The sequence below is a fragment of the Hippopotamus amphibius genome, chromosome 15, assembly GCF_030028045.1.
Source record: "Hippopotamus amphibius kiboko isolate mHipAmp2 chromosome 15, mHipAmp2.hap2, whole genome shotgun sequence".
In the NCBI taxonomy this organism is placed as follows: Eukaryota; Metazoa; Chordata; class Mammalia; order Artiodactyla; family Hippopotamidae; genus Hippopotamus; species Hippopotamus amphibius.
In genome coordinates this window covers 40,336,051-40,355,542 of record NC_080200.1, presented here as the reverse complement: position 1 = coordinate 40,355,542, position 19,492 = coordinate 40,336,051, and the positions used below count along the sequence as shown (strand labels likewise).

The 19,492-nt window shown below is 34.7% G+C and overlaps 1 protein-coding gene across 2 annotated transcripts in view; it reads left to right on the top strand.

Annotated features, from left to right (window-relative positions):
* The window catches only part of WDR70 (WD repeat domain 70), a 282,841-nt gene that overhangs the window by 3,119 nt on the left and 260,230 nt on the right, over positions 1-19,492 (top strand). For both annotated transcript variants that reach the window (XM_057708918.1, XM_057708919.1), the window contains exons 4-5: positions 5,799-5,919; positions 15,723-15,924. In XM_057708918.1, coding sequence (XP_057564901.1) covers positions 5,799-5,919; positions 15,723-15,924 — 323 coding nt within the window. The remainder of the gene's footprint in view (positions 1-5,798; positions 5,920-15,722; positions 15,925-19,492) is intronic.

Below are 19,492 nucleotides of genomic sequence, written 5' to 3'. Positions count from 1 at the left end.
TTCTTTATTACCTCTTCTCCCGCCTCTATCTGATTCTCATTTCATTTTTTTTCTTTCCTGCTTACAGCGGAACCAGTATTTGGAAGGCTGGGCGAGAGGTGGCTCTCAGAGCTGTGTACACCACTGACCGTTGACCCAGACAGTATAGAAAATTGAGACATACAGTGAATGTGGCTGCTGCTGTTGAATCCCTGCATTAATGAGTTGTATCAGACATTTAATGAAGGCTTTAACTTCCAAACTGTCTGGTTTGATTCCAGGTGGTTGGCAATTCTAGATACCACCTCAGGGTCTTAGAAGGAGACTGATAACTGCTTTCTTTAGATCTGATTCAGATCGTTCTTACACTAGAGAAGGGATAGATGTAACCTGATAGAGAAGAAGGGGCTAGAAACCAGAGGCTGGACTCCTGAAAAAATTTAAGTGAATGTTGTTCCAATACTTGTTATTGTTGGTTTTAAAATGGTATATTATGGAGCAGTAATATCTCATATTTGGGAATTGAGCTTGACATGAAATGTTTTTGGTCTTTGGAAGAATAATAGTTTTTGCTTTGTGTGTGTATGTGTGTGGTGAAAAAACAGCTATATACATATAGTGTGTATTTAAAAAAAAAACTTTATTATGTGAAATTTCAAACACACGCAGAAGTACAGTAATGAACTCCCATATACCTATCACACAGATTTAACTACTGTAGCAGTTCATGGCCGGTATTATTTCCATTTACTTCTCTCAGATCACCTTGACACAAATCCTAGATACATTATTTCACCCATAAGTATTTTAGTATATCTTTAAAAGATAAGGATTTGGAAAAATCTTAACCAAAATACTGTTACTACACTTAAAAATACTAAATAATTTAATATCATCAAACAATATGTGAAGACATGCTATCTGCAGCATATATACAAATGGTTGTACAGTTTTTAAATGTTTTAGTGAACGCTTATACTGTTATAGTATAGCTTTCTTGTATTTACCTCTTTCAGCATGTGATACAAAATGCTTTGGATAGGGATTGTCTTATTCCCCTATGTAAGTTTTATAGCACCTAATAACATGCCTTGCAAGATAGGCTCTCAGTATATATTTGTGAAGACTGAATTGAATTTAAAACTGCAATACTGTCTTTAAAAAAAATAAATCCTGCATCTTCAGAGAATGTTTTTAAATGGCACTATGAGTTGTAAAGAATTTGGGATTTGGAGTTGGAAGGACCCAGGTTTAAGGATTAGCCCCACATTCTACTAGATAAGTTACATTGAATGGATTTTTAAATTTCAGATCCTTAATTTCCCCATTTGTTCAGTGGCAATGATAATAAGATCTCCCTTAGAAGATTCTTGAAGGGATTAAGATGTTAGGCATAGTACTTTTTAAACAGTAATGTTACAAATATCACTTTTAATTCCTATCATTTTTCTTAGTAAAGTATGTATGCATTTAGTACCTAAGAGGAATTCCAGTAAAGAGTTATTAGATTTTTAAAAGTTTGAAAAGTTATCTCAAGGCCATGTTCTCCTGTCGATATTTGTGGATGAATTAAATTCGTTGAACTTTCTTGATTTAGTGTTACATTCCTAGATTTGGACTGTTGTTTCTACCCCTGATCTAAACACAAGAATCCAAATTTGACTGACTTTTCTTAAAAGTTAAAGGATTCTGATATGGGCATTATTTATCTGATTGGTTTTAGAGTCTTTTCCTGGGCTTTGACATCAGGCTAGAGGAAAATAAGAACTTTGATCCCTTTTAATGGCAAATATAATTGTGTATACAGGTGTGAAATTTTGGTTGATAAATGCTCTAATAAAGGATGAATTACTATAAAACCTCCATAAAATATGCATTATGTAATATGTTAGGAAATAATGTTACAAATTGTTTTTAAATGTTTTCTGTGTTTATGAAAGCTGTTAATAAGTCTAGGACATGTGAAAGTCAGAGATGTTTTTAGAACTATTATACTATAGGGAGATAGGTGGGGAAGAAAAATGTCAGATGCTTATTTTGGGTGTGGCCATGCTTTGGATGGATTATGAACCTTCTCTGTTATGGGACTGGAAAAAAATTCCTTGAAAAAATGATCGAGATAGGATTTTAATGTGATTTCAGTGGATGACTTAATGATCTTGAAAAGGAAAATTGTCTCAGAGGTTTTAGAGATTAGAAAAGCTTAAATTTTTTTTTTTTTTTCAACCTGAAATAGTCTTCCTACCTCGCTATATCCTATGTTATCCTTTAAGGCCTCACCTCGTATTTTACCTTTTCTAGGTATTACTTCAAAACTTCTGCATAATTGTTCCCTGCATTTGTTTTTTTATAATACTTAAAAAATATTACAGATTTATTTCAGTATTGTTCATGTCTTGATGATAACCTTGTTCTTCATTTTTATACTTACAGTGCCTAACACAGAGCTTAGTATATAGTAGTTACATCTCTAAATATTTAATGGAGAACCTGGAGAATCGTAACTAATGTAGTCAAAGTGTCCTCATCTTGTTTTTTATTTGTAGTCTTTTTTGCATTAAACATTTAAAGTTAAATGTACATTTTCATGAAATTGGCAGGCTGGTGAATTGTTTTAAGTTAGAAAAACAAAAACATTTAGCAAGATTTAAGTCCCATGGGACAAAAAGAATATCATGATTTAAAATATTATTCTGGCTTATGTTTCTGTTAGTTCTATTTCTTCTGCATTTTATCTTAACTCTCATTTCTTCCTGTAATGATTGAGATATATAATGATATAATGAAAATGAGATTTTCAGGTGGTAAATTACATTCATTTGAATCTGCAATTTGTATGAATCAGCTCAGGTGGGACATGGTAGTTTTGGATAGTTTGCTATTAACCTAGATGAGTCGAATACATCTGGAGTGCTTTTGCAGAAGTGGCTCTCCAAAATTGTGAACTATCTGAGAGTAGAGAGATAACAATAAAATCAGATACTTGGAAGAATAAAATGAGATGTTGGGGGGTAGGTTAATTCACTTTTGTTAAGGGAATATACAGAGTATTTTTATAGTGTTTACAGTGTACTTGGTCCTGCATTTGGTAAAAATACACAAAAATGTTCCCCTTGGTCAGGGAGCTACAGTTTATTGAATTATGTTTCATTTTGGTTTGTCCTCAGTCAACAATGAGGAAATGTCTTTCCTTTTTTTTCCTTCTTGCTTTAATGGAGCAGCAGGTGACAGCAGGAACCTCTGAATATAAGATCCTTACTATTGTAAAAAAAAAAAAAAAAAAAAGTTAAATTTTAAATTAAAAAGTTAGATGCATCACTAGGATAGGGCAAGTAGTTTGGCATATTCATCCACTGGGCAGGAACTCTAGACAGGTGGGTGGGTCCTAAGTTCCAGATATTCTGGTGACAAGCAATAAAAGGCTGTACTTTGTGGCCCTTTGGAGAAAGAGGCAGGCTCACTTTTATAAGGCAGTTGGTGCTTGTTGGGTAATTTTACAGTCTCTAGAAAGTCTGGTCACATTATGGAAAGATGCAGTTGTGAAGCCGCCATTCACTGCTTTGGGACTTAATAGCTGTGTTACTCCTCTGCCTTGGATTCCTCAACTATAATGTGAGGATAGCAATATGCACTTCAATTGTATTGTACAACTGAAATTTGCTAGTTCGTGGAACTTAAATGTTCTTACCAGAAGACAAAGGGTAAACGTGGGGAGATGGTTGTGTTCATTGACTCCATGGGGAGAGTTCTTTCACAGTGTGTATTTGTACCAAATCATCATGTTGTGCACTTTACATATCTTACAGTTTTACTTGTCAATTATACCCCAATAAAAGCTGAAGAAAAAAAAGCTTCTACTTCAGGGATTGTTATGAAGATTAAAGGAGTTAATTTATAGGAGATGCTTAAAACAATACCTAGTACATAGCATAGTAAGTTCCATGTGAGTATTAGGTATTATTTTTGTTAAAATGCGGTTGATACTAAGATGCTTTTGGTTACTTTCAAAGAAGTCATAGAAGACCTAATTAAAAATGGCTCAAATAAGAAAAGTTGAGTATCACACCACAACAAGAACTCTGGAATGGGGCTCTTCCACCTTCTGAGTCCTGGCATGAAGGACGTGAAGGCTTTTCCCCGCTTTTTCTGCTTTGCCAGCTTTAGAGTACTGGCTTGTCCTAAGCTGACTGTCCTCATGACTCAAAATTTTGTCAGCTAAATTTTGTCACGTGCAGATGACTACATCCACATTCTGAAAGGAGACTTTTGTGTAATTGTTTTTAGGAGTAAGAAACCCTTTCTCAAATGTACCTCCAGCTGACTTCCCCTCATATGTTATTAGGCAGTATTAGTGTGGCACATCAGTTGCAAAAACAGCCATTGCAGGAGCACTCTGGTTGACTTGGAATCAAACTTTACCTCCTCTGGCCAGGGAGGGGCCCAGCATCTCTTGAAGCACAGTGTTGCTTCTTACCTGGGGAGAATTGTGGTTTTCTTATTAGCAAGGAAAAAGGAAGAAGTGGCTGTTGTATAGGTGGCTAATAATGTGTGCCTTAGTATCATTTACTGATTAGGGTCAAAACTGTCCCTAAAACCTGAGCCTACAGTCCAAGTGTGGCTTCCGCCACCTCACTCCCAACCCCCCCACCGTCCCTCACCCTGGAGGGTATGGAGGGGACGACTGGAGAAGCAGGATGAAGGTAGCAGCCTGGCAGGCTCACTCTTAAGGTTGGGCATTATCTTTCTCTTATTTCTTTCAACCTCTTCCAGCATCAGAGTGCAGTGTTGTTAACTCCTCACCCACCTCAGCCCCCGGGGAAAGCACACATGTGAGCTTTGCCTTACCTCTTCCTGGAGAGTTTTGTCTTCCACGTGTGAAATGAAAGATGAGTTGTTGACACTTGCTGCCTATCTCCTTGTTATTCATCCTCTATATCCTAGCAGCAAAAGACCCTAAAGAGTAAAACATTCCAGTTAATAAGTGCCCTTTGACGCTGCTTAACTTTGGGTGTATTATTCTTCATTATTAAATGAAGAAATAAGTGTTAAAGATTATCTCAGGTTATTGAGGATGGGGGCAATTGAGAACAAGCCTTATTCATATGATTAATTTCCTTCCTGTGTGCCCCTCGGTTGTTGAGTGAGATTATCAGAGGAGAAAGATTAAATTTCCTTGGATAAATTTTTTTGTCTTTCCAAGGTAAAAACTCTGAAAACAATGTAATTCAAATTTGCTCATGATTTTGGTAGGAAGTTTCTGACCAAAAGTCCAGTTTGGGAAACTCAGAAAGGAATGAAGTGCTGAATTTATGATTTAAAATGTTAAAAGTAAAAAATGAGGTTACCAAAAATCTTACCTTTGAACACTTTCTTGTCACTTGCACATCTTTTTTTACATAGTACATTCATGGTTCGTATACGATTCACGTGCAAATTTTGCTTAGCATATCTGTTAATATTTTCCCAGATTTGTACATTTTCCATCACTACTTTTTTTTTTTTGGCTGTGCTTCGTGACTTTCCGGATCTTTAGTTCCCCGACCAGGGACTGAATGTGGGCCAACGCAGTGAAAGCACCGAATCCTTAGCACTGGACCGACAGGGAATTCCCTTCTATCACTATTTTTATTGGCTGTATTTTATATTATGTTGATATAAAAATTTAGTTATTTTCTCAGTGTTGGGCATTTAGATTGATAACTTTTTGCTGTTACTGGTAACTCCTATGTTACATCTTTGTAATTATATTGATTTTCAGCGTTTTAAATAATAACAAATTCTGAAGTCTAACTGTTGAAAAAATTTTATAATATTTTCAGAAGCAAGAGAAAAAGAAGAAGAAATGAACAGAGAGAAAGAATTAAGAAGGCAAAATGAAGATCTTGAACCAACATCTTCAGGCTCAAATGTGGCCAGAGATTGCTCTAAATCATCTTCCAGGTGCTTGTCTTTTTCAAAAGAATGCTATTAAGCTACCATTTTCTAGATGTTCATAACACAATTTAGGCAATGTTTCCGATACTGAAAGCTTGCATAGTTTCTCCCATTTCAGGCAATTGTGTATCTCTAGGACCACAAGAAAGTCCTTTGTCATATTGTGAATCAGTTGACTTTTTCTAAAGTATTCCAGATGTAGTGTTAAAATCAATGCCTTTGACTGTAGAGCATAACTGTGTATAAAGTTGGAAAGATGTTGACAGGTTTATTTTTTTCATGTGTTTTGTCATTTACATCTTTTGTCCCTTTCCCCAAACTCTGCATTCATGATAACCTTTTTTTATAGTTAATAAGAAAGAATATAAATAAAGGCACATTGTAAAGTTTATGGAGTTATAGGAGAAAGCAGCCATTAAAATTACTTTAAAGTGAAATTTAATACTGTGTAACTTGATTACTAAGAACTTTAAACAATATAAATAGGTGTATAGATATCAGATTTGGGTGGAATAATATAAGAATTCTAATGTTGAGGTATATTTAAAATTGTCCAGTTGGTTACTATTCATGCATTTAATGCACTTAACCTACTGAACATTAAAGCTTAGCCCAGTCTATCTTAACATGCTCAGAACACTTATATTAGCCTACAGTTGGGCAAAACCTTAGAACACAAGGCCTATTTTATAATAAAGTATTGACTATCTCATGTAATTTATTAAATGCTATCCTAAAGTCAAAAACAGAATGGTTGGGTACAGAACGGTTGTAAGTTTATTGAGTGTTCACCCTGATGATTGCGTGGCTGCCGGGGAGCTGCTGCTTGCTACTCTTGCCCAGCGTCATGGGGGGTGGTGGGGGGAGAGAGAGAGAATCGCACTGCTTATCCTGGAAAAGAGGATTGTACTGCTTCGTCCTGGGAAAGATCACAATTCAGTGTATGATTTCTGCTGAATGCGTATTGCTTTTGCGCCATTGTAGAGCTGAAAAATCGTGAAGTCTAAATTGTAGGTGGGGACCATTTATTTAAAATATAAAGATAGAAATAATCATCAAGAAAAAATATAATACAACTTTATTACAGTATTTTGTTGATCAAAGAATGGAAGGTTACTTACCCCTGTTTCAGAAGGCCTCGAATGAATAATCCATGGTAGAAGAGTAAGCTTGTCAGAAGCTCAGCTGAGAATATATTAATATCAGATATATTTCATGTAGGCTTTCTATCTCTATTATAGGAGTCTTTTTTTTTAACTTTTTATTTTTTTATTTTTTACAATAAACTGAATATATTTAGAGTGTATAATTTGGTATCCCAGTCTCCCAATTCTTTCCCCCGCCAACCCTCCCTGCTTTCCCCACTTGGTGTCCATATGTTTGTTCTCTACATCTGTGTCTCTATTTCTGCCTTGCAAACAGGTTGATTTGTACCATTTTTCTATAGTCCACATATATGTGTTAATATACAATATTTGTTTTTATAGGAGTTTTTAAGCTATTTCTGCTTAAGCATTGACTCATGTTATTATGAAGTAACTTCATTGTGGCTAAGTTAAATTTGAAGTCCGTTTAAAAAAATAGCCATTTTAAGATCATCTTTATTCACTACCAAGTTGTAGTCCAAGATATTTTCTACTATATTAGTGTGCATCTAGTAAGTTATTTTTTTGAATTTAGCACCAGGACAAAAAAAATTCCTCTCTTCTCTAAGTGCTTTTCCTTATTAGACACTTGGAATACCATTGCTCTTTTTGCCATGGCCTCTAGAAAACTTTTCACTAAATTTAGTGTTCTGTGATTGTCTCATTCCAGAACTCCAGTTTAGGGAACAGTGATTTTGTGCTGGACCAAGGATCATGTTCTAGGAATTGTTGGAACCATCTGGCTACAACTGAGTGTTTAGCTAGTTATCTTAAATGTATTGCAACTTTTGCTTCCACTATTCAAAACATTAATAAATCAGTGCCTCTAATATTTTTCGTATTCAGGAAACACATGGAAACGTCTAGAAATCAAATAACTGTTACAAGGCCATTGAAGTCAGTGACTGAATTGGTGATGGATTGAAACAAAACATTGGTGACTGACCTTTTGCCTATGAATTGTTTTTAAGAAAAAAAAATTTTAAGTCACTTATGGGCCAGGGAGTGTTCTGTTCTATATTCTAAGAAATAAAGACAGTTAAGACAGTTTCCTATTCATAAGGACATAACAGTCTAGGAATTCCTTATAGCTATGATTAGATAACTTCTTTCACTCCCATTTAGGTGTTTAATTTTACATTAGATAGTGAAACTGGGTAGTTATCTGTTGAAAGAAAAAAAAGAGGATAAAGTAGTGATTTCGTTCTCAGAAGCTTATTTTTTCTTTTAAAAGACCTTCAGTTCTTAGTAGAGATCAGCAAGTAAACATTATCATAGTTTTCCCAGAGATATAAAGCACGTGGTAACTTCTTTTGTTGATCACCACAAGTACCATGCCTTGACACTATAGGAAGCAGTCTTTATTGGTCCTGAGAAGGGACATGATGTTCTTTTCCCTCGGGGGAAGAAACTCGTAATTACAGGTAATTCTCTTTTGAAGTTTTGTAGAGCACATTTTTAATAAAAAATAGGAAAATTTGCATTAGTTAAGGACTTTGGCCAGTGGCTTTCAAAATGCTTAAGATAGCTTAAAAAGAATTCTCTCTCATATGTTAGGAAAAAATGTAACACTAAAATATATAGGCAGAGAAAAATGTTAAATTGAGTTTTCCTCAGTGAAGCATCTTCAAGTTTAATTTTTGCATAATTTTAATTGCCTTGAAAATATGCATTTTTTCTTGTGATTTTGATATATCTTTTTAAATAAATCTGATTACTTCTCCATTTATTTGAATTTTGACCTCATATTTTATATGTATATTGATAAACTTTTTAGATTTGCTATTTTTTCTCATTCTCATGCTTTAAAAAAAACCTTAATTATATCACATTTCATCGTACAATCATTTTCCCATCTGTTTGATAACATTGTTTTAATGTATTTAAAATATACCTCTTAGGCAATCACCTTTTCCTCACATAAGAGATTATTATGCTATTTTCTTTTTTCTGGATTTAATAAAAATTACCTTAAAAATTTAAATGAAAAACTATTATGAAGTATTTAAGACTTTCACAAGACAATAAAGGACAATGCCCTCTAGACAACTTAAGAAGTAAACTTTTACTGTTAGGAGTGAACACTTCTGAGAACTGTCTTCAATTTTATCCCCTTCCCTTCTTGTGAGAAGTAACCAACCTTCTAAATTTGAATTTTTTCCATGTGTCTCTTTATAATTTTATTATGTACCTCTGTTTTCCTAAGACTTAATTAATATTGTTTTGTATATTTTAAAACCTTTCTCCCCAATGTCTAGTACTGCACTTAGCATATTATATTATGAACTATCATGTACTGTTTCTGTAATGTGTTTTTCCCCTTAATTAAGCAAAAAATTTTTGTAAGGTATATCATACATATAAAATTTTAGATATCCTTCATTTAAAGTAAAGAGAACAATGAAATAAACACCCCGTATGTGAGACAGAGTGTAGAGCTTTATCAGTGAGTGCTTTGAAATCCACTCCCTACTCTTTTGCTCCACAAGGGAAACCTTCCCTATATTTATCTTTCCTAACTCTTTTTAATATTTTATTATAAATAAGTGTATTCCTAAATAACATGTTGTTTTGTATGATTTCTTATTTTATATATATGTCATTAATGCTGTAATGGATTTTTTTTTCAATTTACTTTCTTTATTCAGCAAGAGGTTTTTCAGATTCATGTTGACAAGTGAATCTATGGTCAATTCATTTTCATTTCATTTTAGTTTTCCACTTTAAGGTATACTACAGTTTATCCATTGTCTAGTTAATTTAGGTTGCTCTTTTTCTATACTATTATATATCTCACAGTATATATGCTTTTAGAGACTCCCTTATAAGCTGTCCTCTGTTTTACATGTACAAAAGTTTCTTTATGTACCTAGTAATGGACTTGCTACGTCTTTGAGTAAGTACACATTTATCTTTAGATTTGGCTTAGTTATTTTCTAAAGAGTTTGTACCAACTTTCTTTCCCACCAGCAGAGTATAATAGTTCTAGTTGCTCCACATGCTCATCAATACTTGTTATTGTTAGACATTTTTATTTTTGCCAGTATGGTTGTTGTGAGGTGGTATCCTTATACTGTTCATTGGCATTTTACTGTTTACCAGTGTGGTTGTACATCATTTCAATAGTTTACTGGTCATATATTTTCTCTTCTGAAGATATAATAAGAACAATATCTTCTGCAAGATTTTCTGTTGGATTCCTTGTGTTCGCCCCTTAATTGGTGCTTTGCTATTAATTTTTTTGTTTTTCAGTGGTTTTTTTTTTTTTAAATAAGTTTAAAACCCTAATATATTCTAATTTTAACCTTTTCTGAGTGCTTTTGTGTTTTTTTTAAGAAACGAGTCCTTACTCTGAAGTCATAAATATAACCTTCTATATTTTTTCCTAAAGTTTTTAAGTTTTGTTTTCTGCATTTAGGTCTTAAATCAACATAGAATTAATTTTTTGTGGATAATGTAAAGATGTTCAGTTTTATTTTTTGCTCCATATGAATAATCAGTTCCCCAGCCCTTTTTTAAAATCAGTTAATTAATTAATTTATTGGCTGCTTTGGGTCTTCGTTGCTGCACGCAGGCTTTCTCTCGTTTCGGTGAGCGGGGGTCTACTCTTTGTTGCAGTGTACGGGCTTCTCATTGCAGTGGCTTCTCTTGTTGCAGAGCATGGGCTCTAGGTGTGCGGGCTTCAGTAGTTGTGACACATGGGCTCAGTAGTTGTGGCTCATGGGCTCTAGAGCACAGGCTCAGTAGTTGTGGCCCACAGGCTTAGTTGCTCCGTGGTGTGTGGGATCTTCCTGGACCAGGGCTGGAATCCATGTCCCCTGCATTGGCAGGTAGATTCTTAACCACTGTGCCACCAGGGAAGTCCCCCTTTTATTTTTAACTAAAAAGATTTAGTAGACTTTTTTTAAGAGCAGTTTTAGGTTCACAGCCAAATTGAGCAGAAGATATAGAGATTTTCCCATATATCACCTGGCACAATACATTCATAGCCTCCTCCATTATCAACAACCCCACCAGAGTGGTACATTTGTTACAGTTGGTGAACCTACACTGACACACCTTCATCACTGAGAATCCAGAGCTTACATGAGGGTTCACTCTTTGCTGTTGTATATTCTGTGGGTTTGGACAAATTTATAATGACGTGTATGCACCATTATGGTGTCAGTCAGAGTAGTTTCACTGCTTTCATCATCTGTGTTCCACATCTTCATCCCTCCCTCCCCAAGAACCCCTAGCAACCACTGATCTTTTAAATTTTTATCGAAGTAGTGTATACACATTACAAAGTCAAACATTATAAAGTCTCATTTCCCCCTGTTCATGATTCTTGCTTCCCAGAGGAAACCACTAATTTTTTTAGGTTTTTCTTCTGTTTACCTCCATATTGCTAAATGTATTCTTTTGCTGTGGTGTCTTGATTTTTTAAATTGTGGCAAAAAATTTTTAACATGAAACTTGCCATTTTAAACATTTAAAGTATACAATTTGGAGGCATTAATAATGTTTATAATGTTGTACAGCCATCATCACTATCTGTTTCCAAAAATTTTACCACTCCAAACAGAAACTTTAGCCATTAACCAATAACTCCCCAATCTCCTCTCCTCTTAGCCCCTGATAACCTCTAACCTAATTTCTGTCTCTATGAATTTGCCTGCTCTAGATACTGGAATCATACAATATTTGTCCTTTTGTGTCTGGCTTCTTTGACTTCATATACTGTTTTCAAGTATCATCATGTTGTATCAGAACTTCATTTCTTAAAATGGCTGAATTGTACTCCATTGTACATGTATACCACAGTTTGTTTATCCACTCATTTGTTGATGAACACTTGGGTTTCCTCCTTTTGGGTATTGTGAATACAGTGAACATTGACATACAAGTATCTATTTGAGTCTTTGATTTTAATTCTTTTGTATATATGCCTATGAGTGAAATTTCTGAGTCATGTGGTAATTTAACTTTTGGAAAAATTGCCAAACTATTTCCCACAGTGGCTGCACCATTTTACTTTCCCACCAGCAATGTGTGAGGGTTCCAATTTCTCCACATTCTTGCCATCACTTGTTATTTTCCATTTTGTTTTGTTTTGTTTTTATTATAGCCATCCTGGTAGGTGTGAAGTGGTATCTTATTGTAGTTTTTATTTTAATTTTCCTAATGTCAAATGATGTTGAGCATCTTTTGATATGCTTATTGATCATTTGTATATCTTCTTTTGAGAAATTCCTATTCAAGTCCTTTGCACATTTATTTATTTTTATTTTTGGCTACGTTGGGTCTTCGTTGCTGTGCACGGGCCTTCTCTAGTTGTGGCAGGTAGGCACTACTCTTCTTTGCAGTGCATGGGCTTTTCATTGTGGTGGCTTCTCTTATTGTTCAGGCTTCAGTAGTTGCAGCACGTGGGCTCAGTAGTTGTGGTATGTGGGCTTTAGGGTGCTCTAGCTTCAGTAGTTGTGGTTCACAGGCTTCAGAGCACAGGCTCAGTTGTTGTAGTGCACTGGCTTAGTTGCTCCACAGCATGTGAGATCTTCCCAGAGCAGGGATCGAACCTGTGTCCTCTGCTTTTGCAGGTGGATTCTTAACCACTATGCCACCAGGAAAGTCCCCTTTGCCCATTTTTAAATTGGTTTGTTTATGTTTCTGTTGTTAAGTTGTAGGAATTCTTTACACATTCTGCTTATTAACTCCTTATCAGAGATGTGATTTGCAGATCTTATCCATTCTTTAGATTGTCTTTTTACTTTCTTAATAATATCCTTTGATGCATGAAAGCTTTTAATCTTGATGAAGTCCAACTTACCTTTTTTTTGTTTTTGTTGATCATGTTTTTGGTGTCATATCTAAGAATCCATTGCCAAATTATAGGTCATGAAGATTTCTCCTGTTTTCTTCTAAGAAACATGGTGTTGGCGCTTACATTTTGGTTATTGATCCATTTTGAGTTCATTATGTATGTGGTGTGAGGTAGGGGTCCAACTATTTCTTCTTTTTTTTGGTTTGATTTTTGACTCATCTTGGTGATTCTAATGTGTAATGTGAGGTATGATTCCAGGGTAGTTTTTTATTTTATGAATGTTCAGCATTCATTATATGGCGATCATTTTCTTCACTGTTTTTTAAAAATGCATACTTATTATATATAAGTTATTTCTTATGGTAATTTGAATTTAGTTCTGGAATTGGTTTTCTACTCTCCTGGCTGTATTTCATTGGTCCTATATGTTTTAAATATGTTTCATGTTAGTTTTTCTCCTTTGTAGCGTGTTGAGAGTCTGTTTCACAAAGCATACAGATAATTAAAAAAACACCTGCAATATTGTTAAAATTTGGTTTAGAAAAAGACAGTAATCTAAAACTACCCTTTTTATTGACTTAAAAAATATTATATGGGTGTAACTTATTCAGAAATCAAATGCTGGAAAGAAATATGTCATTTATCATATGAAAAATAGCTGCAGGATAGGAGAGAAACACTGATATACTCCAGATTTGTAAGGTAGGAATCACTTAGACATTTGTACTTCCTTTTAAGAAAACACTACCAGAAACAATGAATTTTGCTTATAAACTTAGTGAAATTGTAAAGCCATACATCTTATTTAATGCTTACCTAAAATCTCACTTAAAAAGCCAGGTGAGAAAAACATTAGGATTGACTCAACCATTTTCTCATCCAGTACATATTGTTTCTCAGGCTTTGGTTCTTATTTGGGCACCACATTGAGTCAAGGTATATTTTAAACATGGAATGTATTCTGTTTTCTCTCAGGGACATTTTTGGACATAATTTCATGGACTTTGTTTTTCAGAATATTGAAAATATATTAAAAATGTTCATTTTTTTGACTTGTGCACATTAGCAGAAAAAGCCAGAAGTGGAATTAGAAGCTGCATAGAAACTGATATGTTTCATCCGGTTGCATGTGGGTATTAGGCCTGCATAATTAGCCATGAAATCAATATGGATCCGTTTAGTTCTCAGTTCAGTGCTTATTTCTGAACTAATTAACTGGGTTAAAGCATCGGTGCTAAGGATTAACATTTCAGTTTATAGCTCTCTGTGGCCTTCATAATTTTGCATTAAGGAAGTCTGTGACTTGTAACCAGTACAGTCAGAAATTTGTGATCTGATCACAAGAGAAAATTTGGGAGCGTGAGTACTTTAATACAGATTTATTCAATCATTCAAGTATTTATTGAACATCTGCTATGAATTAGGCACTGCTTTAGAAATTGGGGATATGACATTTAGCATGTTAGAGAGATTTCAGCTCATATTGTTGTGGGGCATTTGAGGGGATGGATAACAGATTACAAACAAGTAAATAACTAATCAGACAATGTAATTTAGCAATGTACATAATAAAGATCATCAAAATAAGGTAATTAGGGTAACGGTGACTGATGGGGGTGTGTTTGAAAGTTTATAAAGGGGCATGTGTCTGAAGGCCTCGTTGAGGAGGTGACATCTGAGGAGACCTGAATGATGAGAAAGAGACCATGTAACAACTGTTTCAGCAGAGGGAACTGGAACTGCAAGTGCAGAGACCCCGGTGCTGCCAAGCTTCAAGAAGGCCCGTGGGGCTGGTGTGAGTTGAGCTAAACTGTTGAAAAAAACAGAGAAATTTTCTTTATGGAGGTTTGCTAGCTCCTATCTTTGTATAAGGATAACATGTAGGTGAGTAAGTATTCCTTTTAACATTGAGCCTAGATGAAAATAAAAAGGAAAATCCCATTTTTTTCTTCAGTAGATACTGAATGCCTCTGTCAGGCATCATTTAGGTGCTAGAGCCACAGCAATTGAACACAACAGACAAATTTCTGCTTTCATGGAGCTTATGTACTGGAGATACTTCATTAGAAGGCAGTGACACTTTGAATCCTAGAAAATATTTGATAGATTAATTGATATAATTAGGAATGAAATTCTCAACCTTTTCAGATGGAGTAGGAGGTAGAGGGGTGGTGGATGGTGGTGGCTTCGGAATGTGTAGAGGTGCTTGATAAAGACGTTAATGAGAGTGTTTTATAGTCCTCAGGTGTGTTGGGTAGAAAAACAGTTGAGACTCAATTTAGTACTCCCTAGAGTAAGGCATCTTTTACAGTCCAGGAAAGCTGTCAATACATTTAACATTTTAGGAATTCAGTAAACTCGGATTAGCACTGAAAAATAATTTGTATTTCATAAAATACACTGAAACCTTTTGAGAGTAATACTAACTTTCTTACATGACTGACTTTATTTGCTCCTGTGGCAAACAGTGATTGTATTCACATACAGTGAATAGAGGCCTTGGTTTTCTCAGTAGTTTTCTTTCTAATGGTGTAATGTCCTGTAGTTTTTCTTCCACATTTCAGTTGTTCTGCTGGCTCTTTATGAATGAGGATTATCTAATGTGCCCCTAGCGTATAATTGCTCTGAGCTTTTCTCTCTGACTTTATATTTAGGTAAGAGACATAAAAGAAGTTTTTTACTTTTTTGAGATTAAATAATATTTGAGTCACATATTCAGTGTTTGAATTACAAATTTAAAAACATTTAAAAAACTCAGTTGTTAAAAGGAGAGGCAGGGTTTCCTGAGAAATCTAATTCTATCTCCAGAGTACGTTCTTTGTTGCAGCAAAGGCAATGAGTTTCTGTTTCTGTATTTTCAGGGATACAAGCAGCAGTGAGAGTGAAGCGAGTTCTGATTCTTCTGATGATGAGTTAGTTGGCCCCCCTTTACCCCTTAAAATGGCAGAAGAACCAGTTAATCATATGGAAGAAGATATCCTTGGTCCTTTACCTCCACCTCTTGGTGAAGATGTGGAAGAAGATGATGATGATGATGATGGTGGTGATTCAGAAGAGGAGGAAGTAAGTATTTCAGTAGTGATATAAGAATTCAGTGGAGTAGTGTCTTTTAGAGTAGTATAGAGATCAGTTCCTTGCTAGACAGTTATCCATGAATGAGAGCAAATTAAAAAAAAAAAATCTGAGTTTACTACTGACAGCCCCTTGTTGAAAGATGTATTTCAGGAATAAGGAAATAGAACTCAAAAATAATAAATAGACAGCAGGAAGTGATGTGTTAAAAAGTTAGTAAACATTTTGTTAAGTTTATGTAGCATTGAGTGTAAGTAATGTTGATGAATAGATCTGGGGAGATTTAAAAATAAAGTGGATTTAAAATTACTATGAACAATAATGTGGAAGATAGGAGAGTGGAATCGGTTCAGCCATTTTGAAATCATATTATTGGGGAGGAGGCTAGAGATGTTAAGTTAATTTAGATTAGCTTAAGTCAAGTTGCAAGTTACAATTTTAAGAGTAAGTGCCCAAAGAGTAGAAGTTGTGTACGATATTGGGAAAAAAAGAAAAGAAAAGAAATTGTGTAACCTCCAAAATAGTGAAAGGAAAAACATATAAAGAAAACCATTGATGTACTTTGTATTTTAGATACCCAGAGTGGATCATTTTTTAATACCACCTTTCTCTATGTGACAGATTATTTTCAGTAATAATTATGAGTTGAAACAAATAATAATGGTCAGGAGAGAAACTGACAGCCTTTTACAAATCTGTCAGTGACTTCATTAAAATGGGCCTTCTTTGCTTATTTGTGATTAGTACACAATATACCAAATTTGTCATTCTGTTTTTATTCATAATTTATTAAAGAAGGCTTTTCACTCACACACATGTGTGTGTGTATATATAAAATAAGGACAAGAGGAATGTAAGGATAAATTTAGCAGTTTCATTAAAAATTTTGTTTTACAATAAATTCCTGAAACTGCAGTGTTGACCGTGTCATTTTTCTTTTGATACAAATTCTAGTGGCCTTTAAATATGTCTGTTCTTAAAACACTTTCACTAAAATCTCTTCTTCCAGAAAATCCGTCGTTTTCTAATATACTTGGCAGAAAATTCTTAAATTTTCTTCTGTAAAAATCAGAGAAAATGGCTACATAATGGCATATGTTGTCATTAAATGATCCATTGCTTTAGAATGTTTTTGATGGAAACAGTTGAGGTGTTAAAACACTCCTCTTTTGAATTCTTACGCCGACCTAGTCTACCATCTTTTGTTTTTTTCTCCTGGCATTGAAAGAATTAGCAGAATGAAAGATACTCATTTTGTATCTTTGACTTTATAGTCATTGTTTATTTTGAACCTACTGTTTAAATGCAGGAACATGTAGTACGGCAGGGATTGGAGATATGAAACTACCTTTGAAGTAAGCTTGAATAATTCTGAACCATTAAAAATGTTATCTGAAAATGTGTGTAGCTGAGTACATGTGTGCGTGAATGTGGTGCAGACAGTATAACTGGGAGTTAGCCAAACTAACTTCATATAGAATGCAATGTTTATTAAAAGATAAGTAATAAAAATATGCTAATTTGAAGCTTACATATATATTATCAAAACTTGGTACTAATCATAGCAAAAAACAAATTTCTAAACTGACATTTTTAGAATTGCCAGCACCTGGTGATAATAAAAAGTAGTCTCATCTTTAGTTGATTTTATTTTTGTTCTTAAATTCTCTACAGAAAATGTACCCCCTTGTTGATCTGCACCACTTCCACCGAAATGCTCTTGATATGCCATTGAAGAAAGCTCAGTCATTCCAGAACAAGACAGGAAAGGGGAAAAAGGAAGTAGATAAAAATTTTGGTAAATAGAGATCACAAAATAAGATGGTAGGCATGAATACAAATATAGTTGACCCTTGAACAGTGGAGGAATTAGGGGCAGTAACTCTCTGAGCAGTCAAAAATCCGAGTATAAGGTACAGTCAGCCCTCCATTTACACGATTCCTCCACATCCAAGGTTCCACATCCTCAGGTTCAACCAACTACGGATCATGTAGCGCTATAGTATTTACTATTAAAAAATCCACTTATAAGTGGATCTGTGCAGTTCGAACTCATGTTGTTCAAAGGTCAACTGTGTATCAGTATTCACAATAGATGTAAATGGGACTGAACTTGACACTTAAAAGACAAAAATTCTCAGATTGGATTAAAAAATTCAGGCATATGCTGTTTATGAGTGATACACCTAACATGTAATGATATAGAAAGTTTGAAAGAAAAAGGAATAGAAGAGACTATAGCAGGAGAATGCTAATAGAAACATAACTGATTACTATTATAAAAATGTAAAGATAAAATGAGTGTAATTGGCTGATGGTTAAAAAAAAAAACACAATTTATTCTCCAGGTAAATTTGGTAGTCCTTAACCTGTGTGCATTTTAACACAATATAATCAGAGCAAAAATTGACAGAATTATAAGGAGAAATGGACAAACCTAGAGTGATACTAGAGAACTGTTCAGAAACAATTCAGAAATTGTTAAGATGACAATTAGTAAGAGTATAGAGTTTAGCAATACAGATGCACCAGTTTTATCTATTGAATGTATACAGAACCCTCATCCAACATTTTCTTTTCAAGCATGCGTGGATAATCAGCAACAACTACCACCACATGCCTAGGCCACAATGTGCTGTGGACAAGAGAAAGATGTGTTTAATTATTTGGGGTAGTGCGTAGAGCAGGTAATATTTAGGTTGACCTCTGATATGTGAGAATGAGTTTTGTTATGTTTGTTATGAATGTTCGTTTACCCCCCAAAATTCATATGTTGAAGCCCTAAGCTTCAGCGTGACTCTATTTGGAGATAAGCCTCTTTGAAAATAATCAAGGTTAAGTTAGGTCATAAGGGTGGGCCCTGATCCAAATAGGACTAAGTGTCCTTATAGGAGGAGACACATCAGAGAGCTAGGTCTGCACGTAGCAGCAGGAAGGTGGCTGTTCATAAGCCAGGAAGAAAGTCTTCAGCAGAAACCAAATTTGCTGGCATGTTGGTCATGGGCTTCTAGCCTGCAGAACTGTGAGAAAATAAATTTCTGATCTTTAAGTCACCCAGTCTGTGGTATTTTGTTATGGTAATCTGAACTGACTAATGCAGGTTTGCAAGGCTGACAGGGACTGGGGAAGAGAGAACAGAAGTAAAAAAAGGTGTTGTGGGAAGGAAAAAAGTTGCTGTAGTGAGGACCTAAATACTGTACTGTAATAAAAGCTAGCAGCGTACCTTGGAGATATTGCTAGTTGGGTTCTAGACTACCATAGGGAAGCAAATGTTGAAATAAAACAAGTAACACACATTTTTTGGCTTCCCAGTGCATATAAAAGTTATGTTTATGCTATACTGTAGTCTGTTAAGTGTGCACTATAGTATTATACCTAAAAAAAAAAACAATGTACATACCTTAATTAAAAAATATGTTATTGCTAAAAAATGATAACCATCATCTGAGCCTTCAGCAAGTTGTAATCTTTTTGCTGGTGGAGGGTTTGAAATATTGTGAGATTTACCAAAACATGACACAGAGACACGAAGTGAGCAAATGCCTTTGGAAAAACTGTG